At 41.6% G+C, this 19,564-nt stretch overlaps 1 protein-coding gene across 2 annotated transcripts in view; it reads right to left on the bottom strand.

Moving 5' to 3' along the window:
• Positions 1 to 18,873, bottom strand: part of LOC118801785 (pleckstrin homology domain-containing family G member 1) — a 55,041-nt gene extending 36,168 nt beyond the window's left edge. Inside the window, exon 1 of one of the 2 annotated variants that reach the window (XM_036562154.1) lies at positions 18,677 to 18,873. Coding sequence is in view for 1 of the 2 variants with exons in the window: in XM_036562153.1 (XP_036418046.1) it covers positions 11,862 to 11,871 (10 nt within the window). In the remaining variant the exon portion in view is untranslated. Of the gene's footprint in view, positions 1 to 11,861; positions 12,044 to 18,676 lie in introns of those variants that run through there. The other variant, XM_036562153.1, reaches the window with a different exon arrangement.
• Positions 18,874 to 19,564: the final 691 nt, after the last annotated feature.

The following is a 19,564-nucleotide window of genomic DNA, read 5'->3' as shown; positions in this document are numbered from 1 at the left end:
TAAATGTCCAGTAGGGAATTGTGCACATGGCCCAGTCCCAAATCAAATATATTAGGCACTGTTTTGGGCTATTTTGAGACCCATGTAGTGCACTATGTAGACATTAGGGGCCATTTGACGTTCAGCTGTGTTGTTTTTACATGCAAAACACACTGAGATCACTTTAAACCATGTTCACGGCTGCCTAAGAGGACGTTCAGACGACTCCTTTTTACATGCGAGATGCGTCTCGTATAAAAGGAGCAGGACACGCTTCTTAGGAGGCGGCTTAACAACGGTTTGAGAGGACGAGAAAGACTGAGACGATCAATAAACACTTCAAAACTGACGTGAATAACATTAAACAGAAAACTCTCTCGTTCAGATTGTTGAGTGTTCGAAAACAACCAAAACTAGCTTTAAGATAATTGAGTAGAGAGACTTGATACTGATTGGTCAGCTGTGTAATGTGAACGCTCATCACAGAAAATCTACAGTTTTTGACTGAAATTCCATTCTTTTTCAACATTTCTGCACAATCTCAGTGTTTGGGATGTAAACAGAATCATTCAGAGTGGTTTGGTGTGAAATGGTTCAGATGTCTTTACAGTGGTGGTGATAGGAACCAGGGGTCGCCATGACTACAACACAAATATAGACATTTTATTTACTATCAAACCCACCAGTGAACCTACATCAACCTACATCTGAGTTTTTTTCATAAAATGTTGATGACAGTCGAACAGTGAAAAGTTTCTTTGGGGACTATTTTAAAAGTTTCTTAAAACTATCCTAAAACAGTGTCTCAGACATCAGGCAGTGAATTCATAACCATTTCCTGTAGTAACTTTCTGTGAGGGAGCTTTTAGAGGTGGACGTCTGGTTCCTATCACCACCACTGTTAACAGCTACAAGTGTTCAGCACCTGTTTCTGCCAAACTTTTGCTTTAATCAGCAGCTACAAGAGGAAAATGTGTGTTTTAGCACAAAGTGCAGTATAAAGAGTGTAAATACATATTACAAGATAGAACAGTAATATAATAACCTAAATACAAGAAAGGAGAATAATAATGATAAAGGTCTCCGAACATGTAGCTCCACAGAAACCAACAGTCGTGTGAACAAAGCAACAGTTGTTTGTTCTTGATCCAGCACACATTCCCCCAATGACACACCCTCTGAAAACACAGCTGAGTTTGGGTCCAAAAAAAAACACACACACACACACACACACACACACACACACACACACACACACACACACACACACAGCAGTGTGTTGGTGAACTTCAGAGGCCACAGTAACGTGTTGAGACACAGGTAATCAGGTAACGGTAAACCCCGCAGTTCTGTAAGATGATCATGTTCACTCTGATCTCTACAAACAAAACCAATTACAGCCCTAAGTCTCTAAATCTGAGCTCTACTCAGCTGAATGGGGCTGTGTTCCAGCTGAGCCTCTATAAGACCACCCAACACACTTCATTTACACTGTTCTTACCAGCACTCCCTCACTTACTCCCAGTACATCACAGTAAATCCGCTATCATCAGTGATCGGTATCTCAGTATATCAAACTAAGACTGAGCTCATCGCGATCTGCACCTTTACATGCTGAACTTTTGACTTTTAGGCCTAAAAGAAACCTCATTCAGCCGTTACGCTGCCGTCGGGTGGAATAAACTTCCTGAAGCTGTGAGATTTGATCAGACTTTTTAAGACTAGACTGAAAACATATCTGTTCAACTGTGCCTCTCACACAGACTGGTACAGAGAGGCTGTGAGGTAGTTACAATCCAACAAAAATTGTTATCTTGAAATAACAAGTTAGTTATCTTGTTGTCTCGAGATAAATTTGTTATCTTGAAATAACAAGTTAGTTATCCTGTTATCTCGAGATAAAGTTGTTATATTGAGATAGAGTCAATTATCTTGTCATCTCAAGACAAAGTTATCTTGAGATAACGAGTAAATTATCTTGCGACCTCAAGATAACAAAGATGTTATCTTGAAATAACAAGTTGTCTTATTTTTGAGATAACAAAAGTTGTTATATTGAGATAAGTAAATTATCTTGTGATCTCAAGACAAAGCTGTTATCTTCAGATAACAAAAATTATTTTGTGATCTCAAGATAATTAACATGTTATCTCAAGATAACAAACCAGAAAATTATAGCAACAACTCATGGCCTCTCCGGACTTCTGTAGATTAACCTTAGATGAAGCTTCTGTCAGGACTTTATACACTGAAAATACTGGACACAAATACTGGACACAAATACTGGACACTGCTGCAAATATGAACAACAGAACTACATCTGAAGTGCAGCTGATGTGTGAACAGGAGCTGCTGTAGGTGTGTGTGAGTGTGTGTGTGTGTGTGTGTGTGTGTGTGTGTGTGTGTGGTGTGTGTGTGTGTGTGGTGTGTGTGTGTAACGTTATGGTTCAGGATTATAGAGGATTAAATGGAGCTGAGGAGCGGAACAGCTTTAAAACTGATAAAGAAAGAAAAGAAAGCAGACAGAGCAGCTGCTCGCTCTCTCCTCACTTTCCTCTCTCTCTCTCTCTCTCTCTCCCTCTCTCCTCACTTTCTTTTTTCTCTCTATCCTCAAAGAAACAGTGAGACAGAGAGAGAAAAACTGTATCATAGTGTATCTCCAGGTATCTAATCTGTATTTCTTAATCTGATGTTCAGATCTCCTCCTTAGCTTTTCCATGTTTACCTTACTGTTTACTTTCCTCTTCTTCTTCTAATAATAAAATAATAATAATAATAATAATAATGATAATAATAATAATTATTATTATTAGTAGTAGTAGTAGTAGTAGTATTTTCTGTCCCTATTCATTTTATGCTTATGTATTATTATATTTATACTCCAAACATTAGTTTTCTTTTAATTATTGATCCTCATGAACGTCTTTTATTCATGTATATATTAATGATGACTCGATTTAACAGGTCATACAGTTTTTCCTGCCAATACAGCATGTTTGATTTGACTGGGACAGAAATGTGAGATAAAGGAGAGAGGGAGAGAGAGAGAGAGAGAGAGAGAGAGAGAGAGAGAGAGACGGACAGAGAGATTAACCCCTCCTCACTCCTGCTGCTGCTGAGACATGACATAATTCAAAACAGACTAAAGAACAAAAGACCCCCCCTCCCTCTCCCCCCCACCCTCCCCTTTTTGTCTATCTTGCACTAAAACCGCACATCAGACCATCAGACAGACATCAAACACATCTCTCTCTCTCTCTCTCTCTGTGTCTGTCTCTCTCTCTCTCCCCCCCTCCCTTCAGGACAGCATGTGTACAGTCATACAGCAGCAGGTCAGCGGTCAGCTCAGAGCCTCTTCACTCTGACTCTCAGTCAGCTGCTCTTCACGCTGAGTGACCATCTCAAGATGAATATCAGAACTACGTCCAGCACCGTCTCACTACATTAAACATGTACTGTCCTGTAAAGTTACCATTTTGGAGAGATGAGGTTTTGTTCCGACAGCGGTAATATATAATATATTAATAATGTTAGATCATTAAATATTAGCTGCATTAGTCTGAATTTGACCAGAATAACTGAATTTCGATTACTGTATGAATCTGGGGCTGTGATTGGTCAGAGAGCTCACAGAAGAGAGAAACACTGTTATTGGTCAGAAGCTCATTAGCATACTGCAGCCTTCTGTAGCATTAGTAGTAATACAAAGGCCTAACGAACGAAGGAATTAACTCTCCCTAACGAACTAACTCTCTCTTCCCCCCTTCCCATCTCTCTCTCTCCATACCTCCCTCTCTCTTCCCCCCTTCCCATCTCTCTCCATGCCTCCCTCTCTCTTCCCCTCTTCCCATCTCTCTCTCCATGCCTCCCTCTCTCTTCCCCCCTTCCCATCTCTCTCCCTGCCTCCCTCTCTTCCCCTTCCCATCTCTCTCCCTCCCTCTCTCTCTCTCTCTTTCTTTCTTCTGCCATCTCTCTCTCTCAAATTTGATTGAAGTTCAGCTTTCTACAAAGAGAAAGAGAGAGACAGAGAGAGAGAGAGAGAGAGAGAGAGAGAGAGAGAGAGAGAGGACAGAAAGAGAGAAAGAAAGAGAAAAAGAGAGAGAGGAATGATAGAGAGACAGCAAGAGAGAGAGTGGGGACAGACAGAGAGACAGAGAGAAAGAAAGAGAGAGAAGACAGAAAAAGAGAGGAAAAGAGAGAGAGGAAAGATAGAGAGACAGCAAGAGAGAGAGGGGACAGACAGACAGAGAGAGAGAGAGGAAAGAGAGAGACAGCAAGAGAGAGAGGGGGACAGACGGAGAGGGAGAGAGAAAGAGAGAGAGAGAGAAGAGAGAGAGAGAGAGAGAGAGAGAGTGAGTGTGTGTGTGTGTGTGTGTGTGTATGTGTGTGTTTTTAAGAATATATCTGGTCAGTGTGAAGCTGATGTAATGAGTATTTATAGCCGTGTTTAGGAGTGTTTCAGCTCCAGCTGTGTGTTCCACAGATCAGGAGTTTCCTCTACACACACACACACACACACACACACACACACACACACACACACACACACACACACACACACTGTAACAGCTCCTAAACTCAGACTAACCTCAGTGTAAAACTTCCTTCACGTTCTGTTGAAAAGATCACAAATACAAATTCCCAACTTCAGAGTTCTCTTTACATTTTTAAATATGGTCAGTCTCAGCGGTCAGTGTTCGGTCAGTCCTCCTTTTCCTAAATGCAGCGCACTTTAATAGTCACTGATTCAACCTGCAGGCATTTCCTCACATCTCTAACTTACTGTAACCGTCGGTTACGTTGCGCCTCCTGTTTTAAACGCTGTGATCAAACCTATCAGGCAGACAACATGCAGGAAATACTGTAAACAACAATCACACTGTAGTCTTTATGATCGAATGACTTCTTTGGGGCTCCTGAGACACAAAATATGGAATAAAACATCTGAGAATATCTTCTGGTGTCGAATTTAGAATATTTACCGTGTAGATTAATAATGAATTAAATAATTATGCCTAATATATCCACTCTACTTTGTAAAACTGGTATAAAGCAGTTACACTAAAGGTCGTATCACTCATAACGCGCTTGCTTGACTGATTTTACAAAAGGAAGAAACCAGAATAGAGCTAACTTAGCATTAGCAGTCAAATACGTTCCCAAACAAGCAAAACAACTTCCTGATTCTCTGCGTTTGAACTTCATAACATTTTTGCAAGTGGACAAAGAGGACGAACACACGAAGGCAGCAAAACACACACACACACACACACACGGAGTGTGTCTGCCTTGATGTCTCCATGACGATGTGTGCTTTACGCTGAGAAAACCTGCATGTCCAGAACCAACAAGATTAACTCTCTCTCTCTCTGTCTCACACACACACACCTCCAACACAGAGCAAAACCATACAATTAAAAAAATACACAAATTCTAAAACTATATTTATAAAATAGAATATAATTTCAGAAAACCAACCCCTCTGAAACTCTCTCTGAGCAGTAGAGCCCAAACAGAGCTGTGTGTGTGTGTGTGTGTGTGTCTGTGTGTGTGTGTGTCTGTGTGTGTGTGTGTCTGTGTGTGTGTCTGTGTGTGTGTGTGTCTGTATGTGTGTGTGTGTGTGTGTGTCTGTGTTAGCTCTTGGGGGGGATAACTCTGAGGAACAGTAGCTGTTCTGAGCTTCGTGTAACACTACAGATAAAATCAACAACACAGAACACAACCCGTCCAATATGAATAAAAAAACACGCTGAGAAAGAGAGAGAAGCCATTAGTCACGCTAAACCGTTTATCCTCCATCTCTCTCCCTGTATCTCTCTATCTGGCTGTAATGACTCAGTGCTGCTCATGCTGCTATAATTGCCTTCCCTTCTCTCCCGTCTCCTGCACATTCTCTCTTATCTGCCTCTCGGTTTCCTTTAAACTGTTCCATTCTGCAGACATCCAGACGTTTCTCCAGATTAGAGAACGAAACTTCCAATCTCCAGAGAGCATCGATAACAAGGTCTTAAGATCCTTCCACACCAACCAACCAAACACCCGCTAACTCTGAGACGGCCATCTGAACATAAGCTGTGTACCAACTGTGGAGCTGCGTCCTTGGAAGGCTGCACTTGAAGGCCGATTGTGTCACAGCTGCACAACTAGGCTGTCCCATTTCGAAGGCTCCTTCATATGTGGCCGAGAAACGTGTCCTTCTTTTCCATGGCAATGAAGGATCCAACAGGTGGATCCCGAGGTTCACTGCGTGTCGGCGAGGATTCAAGAACATGGCGGAGTCAGCAGAGGAGTGAACGGCGACTGAGAAGACACTGAGTCGAATATCTAACGATACAAATGTAAAAAAAAGCAATGTGGTCTGAAGCAAAACTTACGCTAACGTTTTGTTTTGTTTTAGGGAGCAAGGAGCCGACCGAGAGAAGCATCTCCAGCTCTGATAGATGAAAAACAAAAACTAAAAAAAAGGTTTCTGGCTCCATCTTTAAAGAACTTTAAAAGAAGTTGACAGGAGTGGCGTTTCGTGATGCAACGTTAAGGGCAGGAACAGTGGTGCTGTGACGCAAACAGGAAATCTCATTTCGGTTTAGCCTTCATGGGTCTACACAGCCTTCAAAGAACGCTGTCTATGAAGGTGTGTCCTTCGAAGGCTGTGAAACTGCAACCCCTGAACTGTGACATGGTTATTGTGTGTGATGGTGATCTTTTTACAGCGAATCTAAATCTAACTGCTTTGGAGCTACGAGGATAATATAACTAACAAGCAAGGGAAGCTGCCACCCACCAAGTAACACTGTGCTAACTGCATGTCTTAATAATCATAAATCATGTTCAGCTGATAAACTATGTACGATTTCTGCCTTTCTGATGGAAGTAATTGCGTATAACGTGCAGGAGTAGTGAGTGGAGCTTTGGTCAGCTTCCCCAACTAGATGAATCTGATGTTTGAAAGAGAATTCAAAGAGAACTCAGTCAAAGCTTGGTGAGGGACGAGTCTTCTGAGGATATGAGTGAAGATATCACAAATGTAGATAATTCATCAGTGTAGTCTTGATTTTGAGATCATTTGAGACCTAAACATCAAGTCGCACTTTGTTTTTGAGCCTGTGCATTTAACGTTAATATGTAAAGACATACAAAGTGGTAGAAAAGTTCCTGATTCACTACTAGCTAAAAACAGTAGCAGACATCTTGAAGCTTAAATTTTGTCTTTCAACTTGATTGTGATTCAATTTGATTATGATTCCCTAAAAACCAATACAGGAATCATGAAATCTTGAAATTCATGAAATCATGAAATTTCACCATGATAGATTTATTTAGGCATGATTCCTAATACAATCAGGGCTCACAAGTGGCACAACAGTCTAAGCTTTAGGAGAGTGAGAGTTCAATGTCCGGTGATGCCACAGCCATCCGTAAGACCAGCATAACTGTCCCCGCCATCATTTAATACAATGCTAAGCATCTGATAATAGATGTCTGATGTAAAAGAATTAGAACTTAGCATTCTCCTCCAAGCGTGTTGAGCTGTCCAATGACTGTTAGCTATAAAACAGACAAAATTACAGATAAAATTCAGATCACATTGTTTTTTCTATCTACTGCTGTTAACATGATGCTGACTGTTATGGTCGAAGATGGATGCTGTGACTATTTTTAGCTGTGTGAAGTACTTTTCTGTTACTTTTACTTTTTCTGTTTCATCTGCCCTTTTCACAGAGCACAAATGTTCATTCATCACCCTCCGATTCAGAATGAGATGCACACACAAAGATGGTCAGTAGGTTTGACTAATGATCAGCAGAATCCTCTGCAGAGCGCTCCTGTGCTGTTAGAGATGTCTGAACTGCATCTGTCCTGTCTGTCTTCTTAAAGAGACAAACACATTAAAGAAGCTCCACATCGGCTCCCTGGAAGCTGTAGTTAAAACGATAGTTTGACCGAAATTCTAATTCATATATTCCCCCCCCCAACCCCTTACCTCAAATGCAGCCAATCAGCCAGACAAAACATGTTTGGTGTCTGTTTACACTTTAGTTTTGCATTGGAGCTACGAGGCTAATGTAACTAACAAGTGATGGAAGCTTATAGACAACACTTACCATACAAACTGCAGTTGCATAGCTACAAAAGTACATCACCTGACTAAAAACTGTAGCCGCCAGTTTGAAGTCTGAATTTCGTCCATACCGTAATTCATATTCATAGATAACAGTAGGTTAACTTGCTAGCTCATATTGAGGTTAGGGTTGTGGTAAGTTTTCTCCCCGGCCACATTAGCAAGTGTAAACTCTTCTTTTAAAATAAAAGGATTAGGCAAATGGTTACTTGGCAGAAACCATAAGAGACGCTGGATTATGAACTTTATGCTGGTAACAATCTTCATGGTCCTTTTCTTCTTTGCCCTGTAGAACAATGTCCATTATTTCCATAAAGAATCTGAAAGGTTGACTCGTCAGACCGCACTACACCTTTCTACCGTGCATTAATCCATTTCATCAGTCCCGAGGTTAGCACCATAGACGTTGTTGGCAAATGGCTTCCACTCTGCACAATTCAGTCTTAACTTGCATTTGTGGAAGTGCGATGAACAGCGTCTATAGAGAAGTACTCCCATATGGTGATCTTCATCACAGAAGCAGGTCGGTTTTTAATGCATTGGCGTCGTTTCCTTTATGCACAGACAGATTCTCCAGATTCCCTGAATCTTTTGATTTTATGCAGTGTAGAGGGTGTAAACCTAAGATCCCTGCAACCACTTGTTGAACATTGTTCTTAAACCTGTGGATTATTTACTGTTTTTAATTGCAATTAATATAGTGTCCCAACCTTTTTGAAATTGAGGGTTGTAGACATTTAGGATATGCACAAAATGCACATGAGCTAACACACAAACACACACACACACACACACACCCTTGACCTACTGCTCTGCAGGTTTAATGTGTGTGAAACCTAGCGCCGCTCTTTAAATAGACCATAACACACACACACGAACACACACACACACACACACACACACACCGAGACACACCCCAACGCTAACACACACATACACACATGTGCCCACACAATGACACACCCACTCACTTTTTGAATAAACACACATCCAAAAGACTGAATTCCACTTCAGTTCTTTTATATATTTACACAAAAGATAAATACTTTGGTTTATAATACCTTCTAACAGATAAGGACTGTATGTGAACCCATCCATGAATTATTAAATACATACTATTCACTGGAGTCAGTCTAACCAGACGGTTTGGTTTAAAGTGATAGTTAAAAGCATTATTAGCAGTTTTGTTGCTGTTGGGAAACCGAGAGGATTTATTTTAATCCAGTATGAATCTGCAGTGTGTGTAGTTTTACAGTCTGACAGTAATAATTGTGGAGCGATTTTAATCCAGTATGAATCTGCAGTGTGTGTAGTTTTACAGTCTGACGGTAATAATTGTGAGTGATTTTAATGTGTGGAGTGTTGTTATTGTCGTTGAGTGTGTGCTGTGGTGTAATGCTGATGCAAATATTCAGGGCTTGACCCTTCAGTCAAATCTCCTCTGCTAAAACTAATCCTGTTCCAGTAGTGCTCAGGTGAGCCTTGTTAGCAAGCTAACCTGCATTAAGGTTACTGATGTTGAAGCTCTCAGATCAGAAATCAATACCGCAGACACAACAACCGGAGCATGACGTAGCAAACAGCCTTTGTGTGTGATAAGCTAACTGGAGCACAGAGAGCACTGGAAGTGCTGAAAATCTGAGGTGAAAACAAATTTCATAATAGCTTGGCAAACAGGAGTGAAATATCTACTCAGCGTCTGTTCTCTCTCTCTCTCTCTCTCTCTCTCGGTTGGGGCAGATGTCCCGTTGGGGCGGGTTTGGTCTGTATTGTCTAAAGTGTTTCTAAACTGCTATTATTCCACCAAACCCTCAAACCCCCCCAACCCCAGGGGAGACTAATTTAGGTCACTGGAGGAATGAGGGGGAGGGAGAGAGACCGAGAGAAAGATAGATAGAGAGAGAGAGAGAGAGAGAGAGAGAGAGAGAGAGAGAGAGAGAGAGAGAGAGATACTGAAAATATGTTGATGGAAAAAAAGAGTGAGTAAAACAGAGACTGAGGGGGGGAGAGAGAAAGAGCGAGCGAGTGAGAGAGAGAGAGCAAGATAGAAAGCAGGGAATGATAGAGAGTGAGAGAGAGAGAAAAGTAAGGGGGAGAAAGAGAGGGCGAAAAAGAAAGAAAAGAGAAAATTAGAGAGAGAGAGAGAGAGAGAGAGAGAGAGAGAGAGAGAAGAGAGAGAGAGACAGACAGACTTTGAGTTTCAATAATGATCTGCATCCATCATTACCAAACAAACCCAAACTACACACACTTAGACAAAGACAGTCTTGTGCAGAAACACACACACACAGAATCCTGGAGCTAACCACTAACAGCCGACACAACCATGTTCCTGTCTGACACTACTGACACACACACACACACACACACACACACACACACACACACACACTCAGCTACTTCATTCTGTTCAACATGCTGATTACCCACACCAGCACATGGGAAACAAACACTGCCTGTAATTCAGTAAAGTTCAGACCCTCTACACACACAAACACACACACACGCGTGCACACACACACACACACACACAAACACACACACACACACACACAGTCAAAGAAGTGTTTAAAAGTTGTTTCAGACTCTCTCTTCTCACACACACACACACACACACACACACACACACACACACACACAAACACACACACACACACACACACAAACTTTCAGTACACCTTTACTTATGCCCTCTCAGTGCTCTGTAGGAGCTCTACATAAGTTTATCTTGCATTCGTGCAATTCACCTTGAACTAAATGTGCATTAAACTCACTAACCCTAACTTAACTAAGCCTCAACAAAAACCTAAACCTTACCCAAAGCCTAATATGAACCCTAAAACTTAATCCTAAACTTGATCCTAAACTTAGCCCTGGTCCTAATATTGACTTTACCTGTAATCCTACACATAAATCCCATCGTAACCGTAAACCTAGTGCTAAACCAATCCTTGGACCTAGTACCAGTCTTAACCAAATACTAAACCTAAAACCTAATCCTAATGTAGCCCTGGTTTTAAACCTAGTCCTGGCCCCAATACTAACCCTAAATGTTAATCCTAAACGTAATCCTCCTCCTAAACCTAGTCCTGTTCCTAATACTGACCTTAACCTTAATCCCAAAACCTAATCCTAAATTTAAATTCTGCTCCTTTACCTAGTTCTGGCCATAATAGTAACTTTAACCTTAATCCTAAAACCTAATCCACATCCTAAACTTAGCCCTGGTCCTGATATTGACTTTACCTGCAATCCTACAAATAAATCCGACCGTAACCGTAAACCTAGTGCTAAACCAAACCTTGGACCTAGTACCAGTCTTAACCTAGTACTAATCCTAAAACCTAATCCTAATGTAGCCCTGGTTCTAAACCTAGTCCTGACCCCAATACTAACTTTAACCTTAATCCTAAAACCTAATCCTACATGCAATCCTGCTCCTAAACCTAGCCCTGGCCCTAATACTCAACTAACGTTAATCCTAAACCTAATTCTAAACCTAATCCTGCTTCTAAACCTAGTCCTGGTCCTAATACTAAGTTTAGCCATATTCCCAAAATCCAATTCTAAACATAATCCTGCTCCTAAACCTAGTCCTGGTCCTAATCCTAGGTGCAAATCTGTTAATCTGAAAGTCTGCAGCAGGTCTTCAGGGAAACACAGTGAGATCAAACTTTCTTCCACTTTCTAACAGAACTTAAACAGATTGAGAGCTGCAACCAGAGTCAACAGTGTGATGAAGACTACAACAGGACAGTCTTACCGGTCGGCATGGCAACCTGTGTGTCTTCACATTTCCTCTCGGGTCTTAGTATTCCAGTCTCGACTCGGTTACACTAATCCCCCCGACACACACACACACACACACACACGCTTCACACAGACACACACTCTCCATACACACTCCGTCTCTCTCTCTCTCTCTCGTCCGTCTGGGCTGCACTGAACTCACCCTCTCTCTCTCACTGTCACTCACACTCTGACTCGCACTCACTCACTCACTCCCTCTCTCTCTCTCTCTGAAGCTCCACCCCCTCTCCCACCGAAAACTCCACTCCACCTCTCCCTCTATGTCTCTCACCCTCTCTCTCACTTTCCTTCTGTTTATTTCTCTCGGAAGCTCCGCCCCCTCCCACTGAAAGCTCCACTCCACTTCTCTCTTTCTTCTGTTTATTTATCTCTCTCTTTCTCTACCTCAATTGCCCCACTGTTATTTCTCTTTCACTTCATTTTCATGTTTTCTTTCCTTTTCTTTCATCTTGCTGCCTCTCATTCTCTCTCCCTCTTTCTTCTCTGTTGCTATGCTACTGTTATTTTTCCTTTCTTTCTTGCTTTCCTTTCTTTCTGTTTTCCTTCTGCCTCTCTCTTATTTTTCTGCTCTCTCTGCTTACTTTCTCTCCCTCTGTATTTACCTCTATTGTTTCTTAGTTATTTCTTTTCTTTTCTTTTCCTTTCTCCTTCTTGTTCTCATTCTTTCCCCCACCTCTCTCTCTCTCTCTATCCCCCACTTTCCTTCTTCATTCCTTTTCTTCCTCTACACTTTTTACTTTCACTTTTTCAGGAATCTGTTTCCCCATTTCTTACCTTTATTTGTTTTTCTCTGTTTTTCAGCCTCCCCCCCATCTCTCTCTCTCTCTCCCTCCCTCTCTCTCTCTCTCTCCCTCTCTCTCTCTCCCTCTCTCTCATGTGTCTATGAGGAGGATGAGCTCCATGTAGATTTTTTTTGGCTAAAGAAAGACAGATTGTGTGTGTGTTTTACGAGGGAATCTGCTGACTAACACACTATCACTCTCTCTCTCTCTCTCTCTCCCTCCCTCTCTCTCTCTCTCTCTCTCTCTCTCTCTCTTTTTCTTTAGACGCTCTCTGATCAATAGCTGAACACTCCACATAAAGACCCCCCACTGCAGTTCCCACGTGAGCCGTGTGCTCCCCTAGAATGCACGCGCACACACACACACACACACACACACACACACACACACCTCAGGTGAGCCATTATTGTGTAGAGCTGTTCATTAAAAACCTGTCAGTTCACCTCATTCATTCATCAATTTACTGACAATTACTGAATAATTCATAGTAAATACTGAACAGTTCATAGCAGACAGATTCATAAGAGGTATGGAACAACTTATAGTTATTACTGAAAAAAGCGAAATGACTAAGTATCTGCCTGTAGTGGGTTATTACTTCAATATTAATAAAAATTAATAGAACAAAAAGTTACATGGAAATTACTTAGTTTGATTAATACCTAATTGACTAAAAGTCAATCTTATGCACGCACGTTATTTATTTAGGTAGTGGAGCTTCAGATATTCAGAGGTTCCAAACAGGTCCTTTAAGAGGGCTGGCATGCACACACCACAAGCATGTGTGTGTGTGTGTGTGTGTGTGTGTGTGTGAGTGTGTGTGTGTGTGTGTGTGTGTTCTGAACTGTAAATTTAGCAACTCCACCAAACACTCAGAGACGTAAGGAAGGCAGGCAGATTTATTAGAGTTCAGCTGAGTTTAGACCAAAACACACACACACACACACACACACACACACACACACACACAGTCTCAGAGTGGTCAGTGTAACAATAGTGAACCGTAGAAGCTATTCACACTCAGTGACCCAAATTAAACCCACCTCAGGACCCTCAGCATGCTGACCATCTTAGACACACACACACACACACACACAACATACTTATACTGCTCTGAACTGCAGCAGAACATAACCGCACACACAGGATTTTTTGGAGGGGGGGTGTGCAAACAACTGTTGCCATGGCAACCCCCAGGGCTGGGGGTGCTGGAGAAGGACTAAAGCACAAAAGCTCATCGTTAGAGAGAAGAAGAGAGAGAGACTTCAGAGTCCTCACACACACACACACACACACACACACACACACACACACACACACACACACACAGCCGGTAAACACTCATTTATATTCTCTGATCTGAATAGCTCTGTAGTAACATCTGCTGTGATTAACAATCTCCCCTGAGAGTGTGTGTGTGTGTGTGTGTTGCATGAAAATGTCCTCACTTTTGTAGTAAAACCAGTGAGAAAGTTCTAATCTACAGCAGCAGCAAAACGGCTCTGACACTTACACACCTATTATATGGGACGTATAGAGACATTATATACAGAAAATTAATATGGGACATTTAACACCAGAACATGAGAAGGAGTGTGTATCATCACACACAACATCCAAACAGAGACAAAAGGCCCTAAACTCTTATCAAACGTGCTGTAATATCAGCCACTCCTTCCACCATAAAAAGTAGAAGCCTTTAGCGTTTCAGACAGAGCTATAAAACTGTCTCAGTGTCAGCGTCAGCTTTTTCAGAGCTGATGAAACTGAACGTGGTTCTGTTTGTAAAGCGTTCGCAGATCATCTTGTTTGCTGAACTGTACTCTGTTGGATTCTGACTGATTCCCGTTTTAGTTGTTCAGCTGTCGACTGAAAAGCTTGCTTAGAATCAACAACGGGTTCAGAGTCCTGCAGTCACCCTCTTCCTCAGAATCTGACCAAACATGTTGTAGGTCAGTATAGACGTTATAGAAGTTATATAATGTGTCTATTTTCTGTTTTTTAATGAGCTGAAGTAGAAAGCATAAAGTGATTAATGTAGCAACTGGTGCTCAGCAGAATCACATAGAACACACACACATAAATTAGTCACCTTGCATGTTTAAGGTGGTAGTAATTTCAGGCTTCTGCAGATGGCGCTGCACAAGCATGATGGGGCTATGAATACCTGCAGGGTATGCAAAGGGATTCACAGATTGAGAAAAGGTGGCACAGTGCAGTGAATGTGTCATTCAATGTGTGGAAAATGGGTCACAAGACAGATGTTAATGAATGATTGCATTTGAGCGGCCAAAGGCCACAGTGTGAAGGAAGTAGCTGAATATGCAGGTGTATCGAAGCGTACGGTCATACGGGCAGTGGCAAAAATCCCTGTCTACAGGAAATTCTCATCAGAATTGTGGCAGAAAGACAAAACTGATGGACAGGGACCAGGAGCATGTTTCATGGTTTGTGAATCAAAATTGCTTCGCTTCCAGGCAAGAATTGCTTCTAGAAGTCAATGCAGGTTCTTTACAACCAATTTCTGAAAGAACTCTCCACAGGGAACTGCATACCATGAACATATGGAGCAGAGCGGCACGCAAGAGGCCTTTGCTCACTTCTGCTCACAAAGTTTCCAGGTTACAGTGGACAAAGAGACAAAAACTGAACTGATCATGACTGGAAACGTGTTATCTGGTCAGATGAATCTGGTTTCTGCCTGTAGGTAAATGATGCTGGGCGTTGTGTTCATCGTGGACCTCAGGAAGCCTTCAATGAGGACTGTGTACAAGGTGTGGTTCAAGCTGGAGGAGCTCTATGATGTTCTGGGGGTGGATTAATTACGTGGAAATCCCCAGATTTAAATACTCTTGAAAATCTCTGGGAATACCTGGAAGAGCGAGTAAGACGCCAAGGAAGGCTCCACGAAATCTGGCCAAAACTGCACAATTCTTTGATGCAAGAGCGGCTGAATATCGATGTCGCCTACATCCAGAAACTTGTCCAGTCCAGACCAAATTGAATCTTTTGTCCGGTGAGCTTATATGGCACATATCAGTTTAGTCAATATATACTGCTTTGCTGAAATATCAGATGATATTGATGGCCCAGTTTCAGCAGCATCAGCGAAAATATTGGCAATAATTTTGGTTGCAATCTACCAACATGACAAACCCTTAGAAGGCTCTAAGTGCCACTGAGGATCCCAATATAAGCCACTCTGTCTACAACTATATAATCATAACTATGTGTACCTAGAAATAACACACTGTTCATTCCTATGACCCCACATCTTAAAGAAGACTACACCTGTGTGTAAGGGCTCTTTTTAGCTCCTTTTCCCAGTTGTGGAGCTCAAAATCAGAACATCCCTATGGCAGCCTGGGGGAGGCTGTTCTATTCCTGAGTATAATGCATGACCGTAACCTTCCACTGTTGACCCCAATCTCACCTAGACAACAAACATGCCTCACATCCACACATACACACACCAGACCTGTCTGACCAACAGTACTAATAATCTGTACAAATGAACAGTGAACAATTCACTGTATGAAGGGTTGAATACTGAATATCTCTCATGCCAAGTTAACTCCACAGTATGAGTGCATAAGCACTGTGGTGAGAATCTGAAGGTGGTTTATTGAACTGCATCAATTACGGAATATTAGATTGAATTATAAACTCATAAAATGCAGCTTTATTTTTCAGCTATTAGACCAAGACATTTTATTCATGAGCTATTATGAATGAATGAGTATCTTTTATGAATTATTCAGTAAGTGCTATAAAATATTCAGTAACTAGAGCAAATTATAATAATGAGTTAGATGAGCTAGCTTTAAAGAGCAGCTTTAAATAATTCAGTAGCGACTACGAATTATTCAGTATCTACTACGAATGATTTAGTATTTACTTCAAATTATTGAGCAACTACTACAAATTATTCAGCAACTACTATGTATTATTTAATAACGTCTATATTTGTTTCAGTAACTGCTCTAAAGTATTTGGTTATTACTATAAAACTAATATGCAGGTTCTGTAGTTTCGTTGCTTCCACCTCCACCTCCTTGTTATAACAGCTTCCTTATTCCAACATACCTGTATTATTCCACTGACCTCAGGTTGCCAACAGCTCCAGGCTGCTGGAACTACTTTCTATGGCGGAAGAAACGGCCAAAGACTTTGCTTTACTGTTGTCTTTATTTTATAAACTGCTGAATAAAAGCAACAAAACACTTTCACGAGTGGATGAATCGCCTATAATTACCATGGCAACCTATGTTGCGTGCCTGACCTGCTTCTAGGCCAGCTAAATTTGGGATTTCAGATCATAAACAGCTCTTGGACCAATCAGGCCAAGCCTCTGACCAATCAGAGACAGAGCTGGTCATTTTACGAGCTTCTCATAATGTCCATGTTATTCAGCAGAACGATTCCAGCATCGCATCTTCTACAAAGAGCTTCACCAGCAACTAACAGTTACAGTTAACGACTGATCTACACAGTGAATGAGTGCAGCAGAGAGGAAGGAGAGTGGAAGGAAGGGGGGGGGGGGTTTGTGCACCAGCTGGGTCGTCGGAAGACGTCCTGTGTCCTGTGCATCTGCGCACATACGTGTACGTGTTGCGGTAGGAAGCGATGTTTGGATTTATACCGTCCTGCAGGGTGAGGGTCAGCAGGAAGAGCTAACGGCCTTCCTCTTACAGTCATCAATCACAAAATAGCAACATAAATCAGATAAAAATTAAAACCACACCGAAGATCCACGTCTGCTGTACAGCACCAACATATTTCAGACCTTCAGAGTGGTTTGGTGTGAAATGGTTTCAGATGTCTTTACAGTGGTGGTGATAGGAACCAGGGGTCGCCATGACTACAACACTAATATAGACATTTTATTTACTATCAAAACCACCAGTGAACCTACACGAGTCTTCTGAGTTTATATGGAACGATCATGATGGTAAAATATAAATAAATCTCAAAACTATACCAGGCAGTGAATTCATAACCATGTTTGTAATAACTCACTGTGAAAGAGCTTTTAGAGGTGGACATCTGGTTCCTATCACCACCACTGTGAACAGTTCTGACTCTGTAAGTTTCTCTAGAACAGAACGTTTCACACCAAACCATTTTGAACGACTCTTTACATCGTAACCTTTAAATTATGCAGGTATTTTGAAGCAAACCTCCTTTAAACCTATAATATTTGTGAAGTTTCCCATGTTGAATGTATTTCAGTCATGTTTTATGTTAAAAATCAGGATTTTACTCACATTTAAAAACAATCACAGTAACTCAAATCACCCAGAACTCAAAGAGCACCAACAGAAACAATACAGTAATAAAGATAGTAAAGCCATCGCCTATAACTCTCACTCTCACCGCACTGTGATGCAGTCAAAACACACACACACACACACACACACACACTAACAATTAGTGTGTTCACCTGCTGAGACAGAACATATAGTGAAAAAAACATAACATTACTGAAGAGGACTAGAATTAGCCACACGCTAAATGAAACCTCTCAGTTCACTAATACTTCACCTACAATTACCCTCAGAGAGAGAGCGAGAGAGAGAGAGAGAGAGAGCGAGAGAAATTAAACTCGTGATTCAGTTGAATCAATAGATTTTATAGAATCATTTATAATTGTTTATAAATACATTCAATAAATTATGCAATTATACGTTAGTACGTTCCAATACCGTGTAAACACTCCCTCCAGGTACTGTTTACATTTCCATAGTACCTTACAAGTGATTCTGATTCGAACCAAAATAAACAAATAGAATCGCTTGAGCTTATACGATTCTTTGAATCGTTTCCCACAGAATCGTAATTGCAGTGAATCAGCTCAGAGATTTACACTCAATTTCCCTGTGATCTGATAAGAGACGCGACCGTAACTGATCAGTCCATACACTGAAAACACTGGCATGTTTCTTCCAGTCTGTTTGTGCATAAATAACTAATAAACGTCTGTTACCTTTAAAGCCTCCGGGCGGCTACTGGACTCTCCTCCTGACCGCCGTTCTGGACAGTAAAATCCGTTTTGAGTTTAATTCCATACTCGGACGCTTCCCTCTCTCCGTCTCTCCACACACACACACACACTCACTCACTCTCAGCTGAGCTCAGACCAGACTGAGCGTCCACACCTCTGTGAGATCAGAGAGAGAGAGAGAGAGAGGAGAGAGAGAGAGAGACTCTGACCAGCCGCTAACTAGTGACTAAACTCACTAACACACGCCTGGAATATCTGGATCAGAGCCAAGAAGGACAACAACGAGAGAGAGAGAGAGAGACAGATAGATAGATAGATAGATAGATAGATAGATAGATAGATAGGGAGTGGGACACTTAGGCGTTCTCCCTAAAGGGCTACAAGTGGGTCACTTTAAAGAGGTTATACATACATACATACATACATACAACACACACACACACACACACACACACACACACACACACACACACACACACCCTCTCTCTCCTGTGCTGAAGGAAAGTCCCCTCCGTGAGGGGCGAGCACTAATTCCTGGTCAACACTTCCTGAGATTCAACTCCAGACAAGGCTTTTTTACAACACACACACTTATTGGTCAGAGATGCGGATACAGTGAAGTTTGGACATTGTCCCTGAATAACCGTGTGCAGCCCAACACACCCTCACAGAGAGAGAGAGAGAGAGAGAGAGAGAGAGAGAGAGAGAGAGAGAGAGAGAGAGAGAGAGAGATGTAGGTCACAGACTTAGCTTAACCTTGAGCTCTGACACACCCTATACATTATACATCCAACACACACACACACACATATACATTTATATACACCGATCAGGCATAACATTATGACCACCTCCTTGTTTCTACGCTCA

Source organism: Colossoma macropomum, unplaced genomic scaffold (genome assembly GCF_904425465.1).
Source record: "Colossoma macropomum unplaced genomic scaffold, Colossoma_macropomum, whole genome shotgun sequence".
Taxonomy (NCBI): Eukaryota; Metazoa; Chordata; class Actinopteri; order Characiformes; family Serrasalmidae; genus Colossoma; species Colossoma macropomum.
Note: the sequence above shows the minus strand (reverse complement) of the source record. Positions and strands in the feature narration are given on the sequence as shown.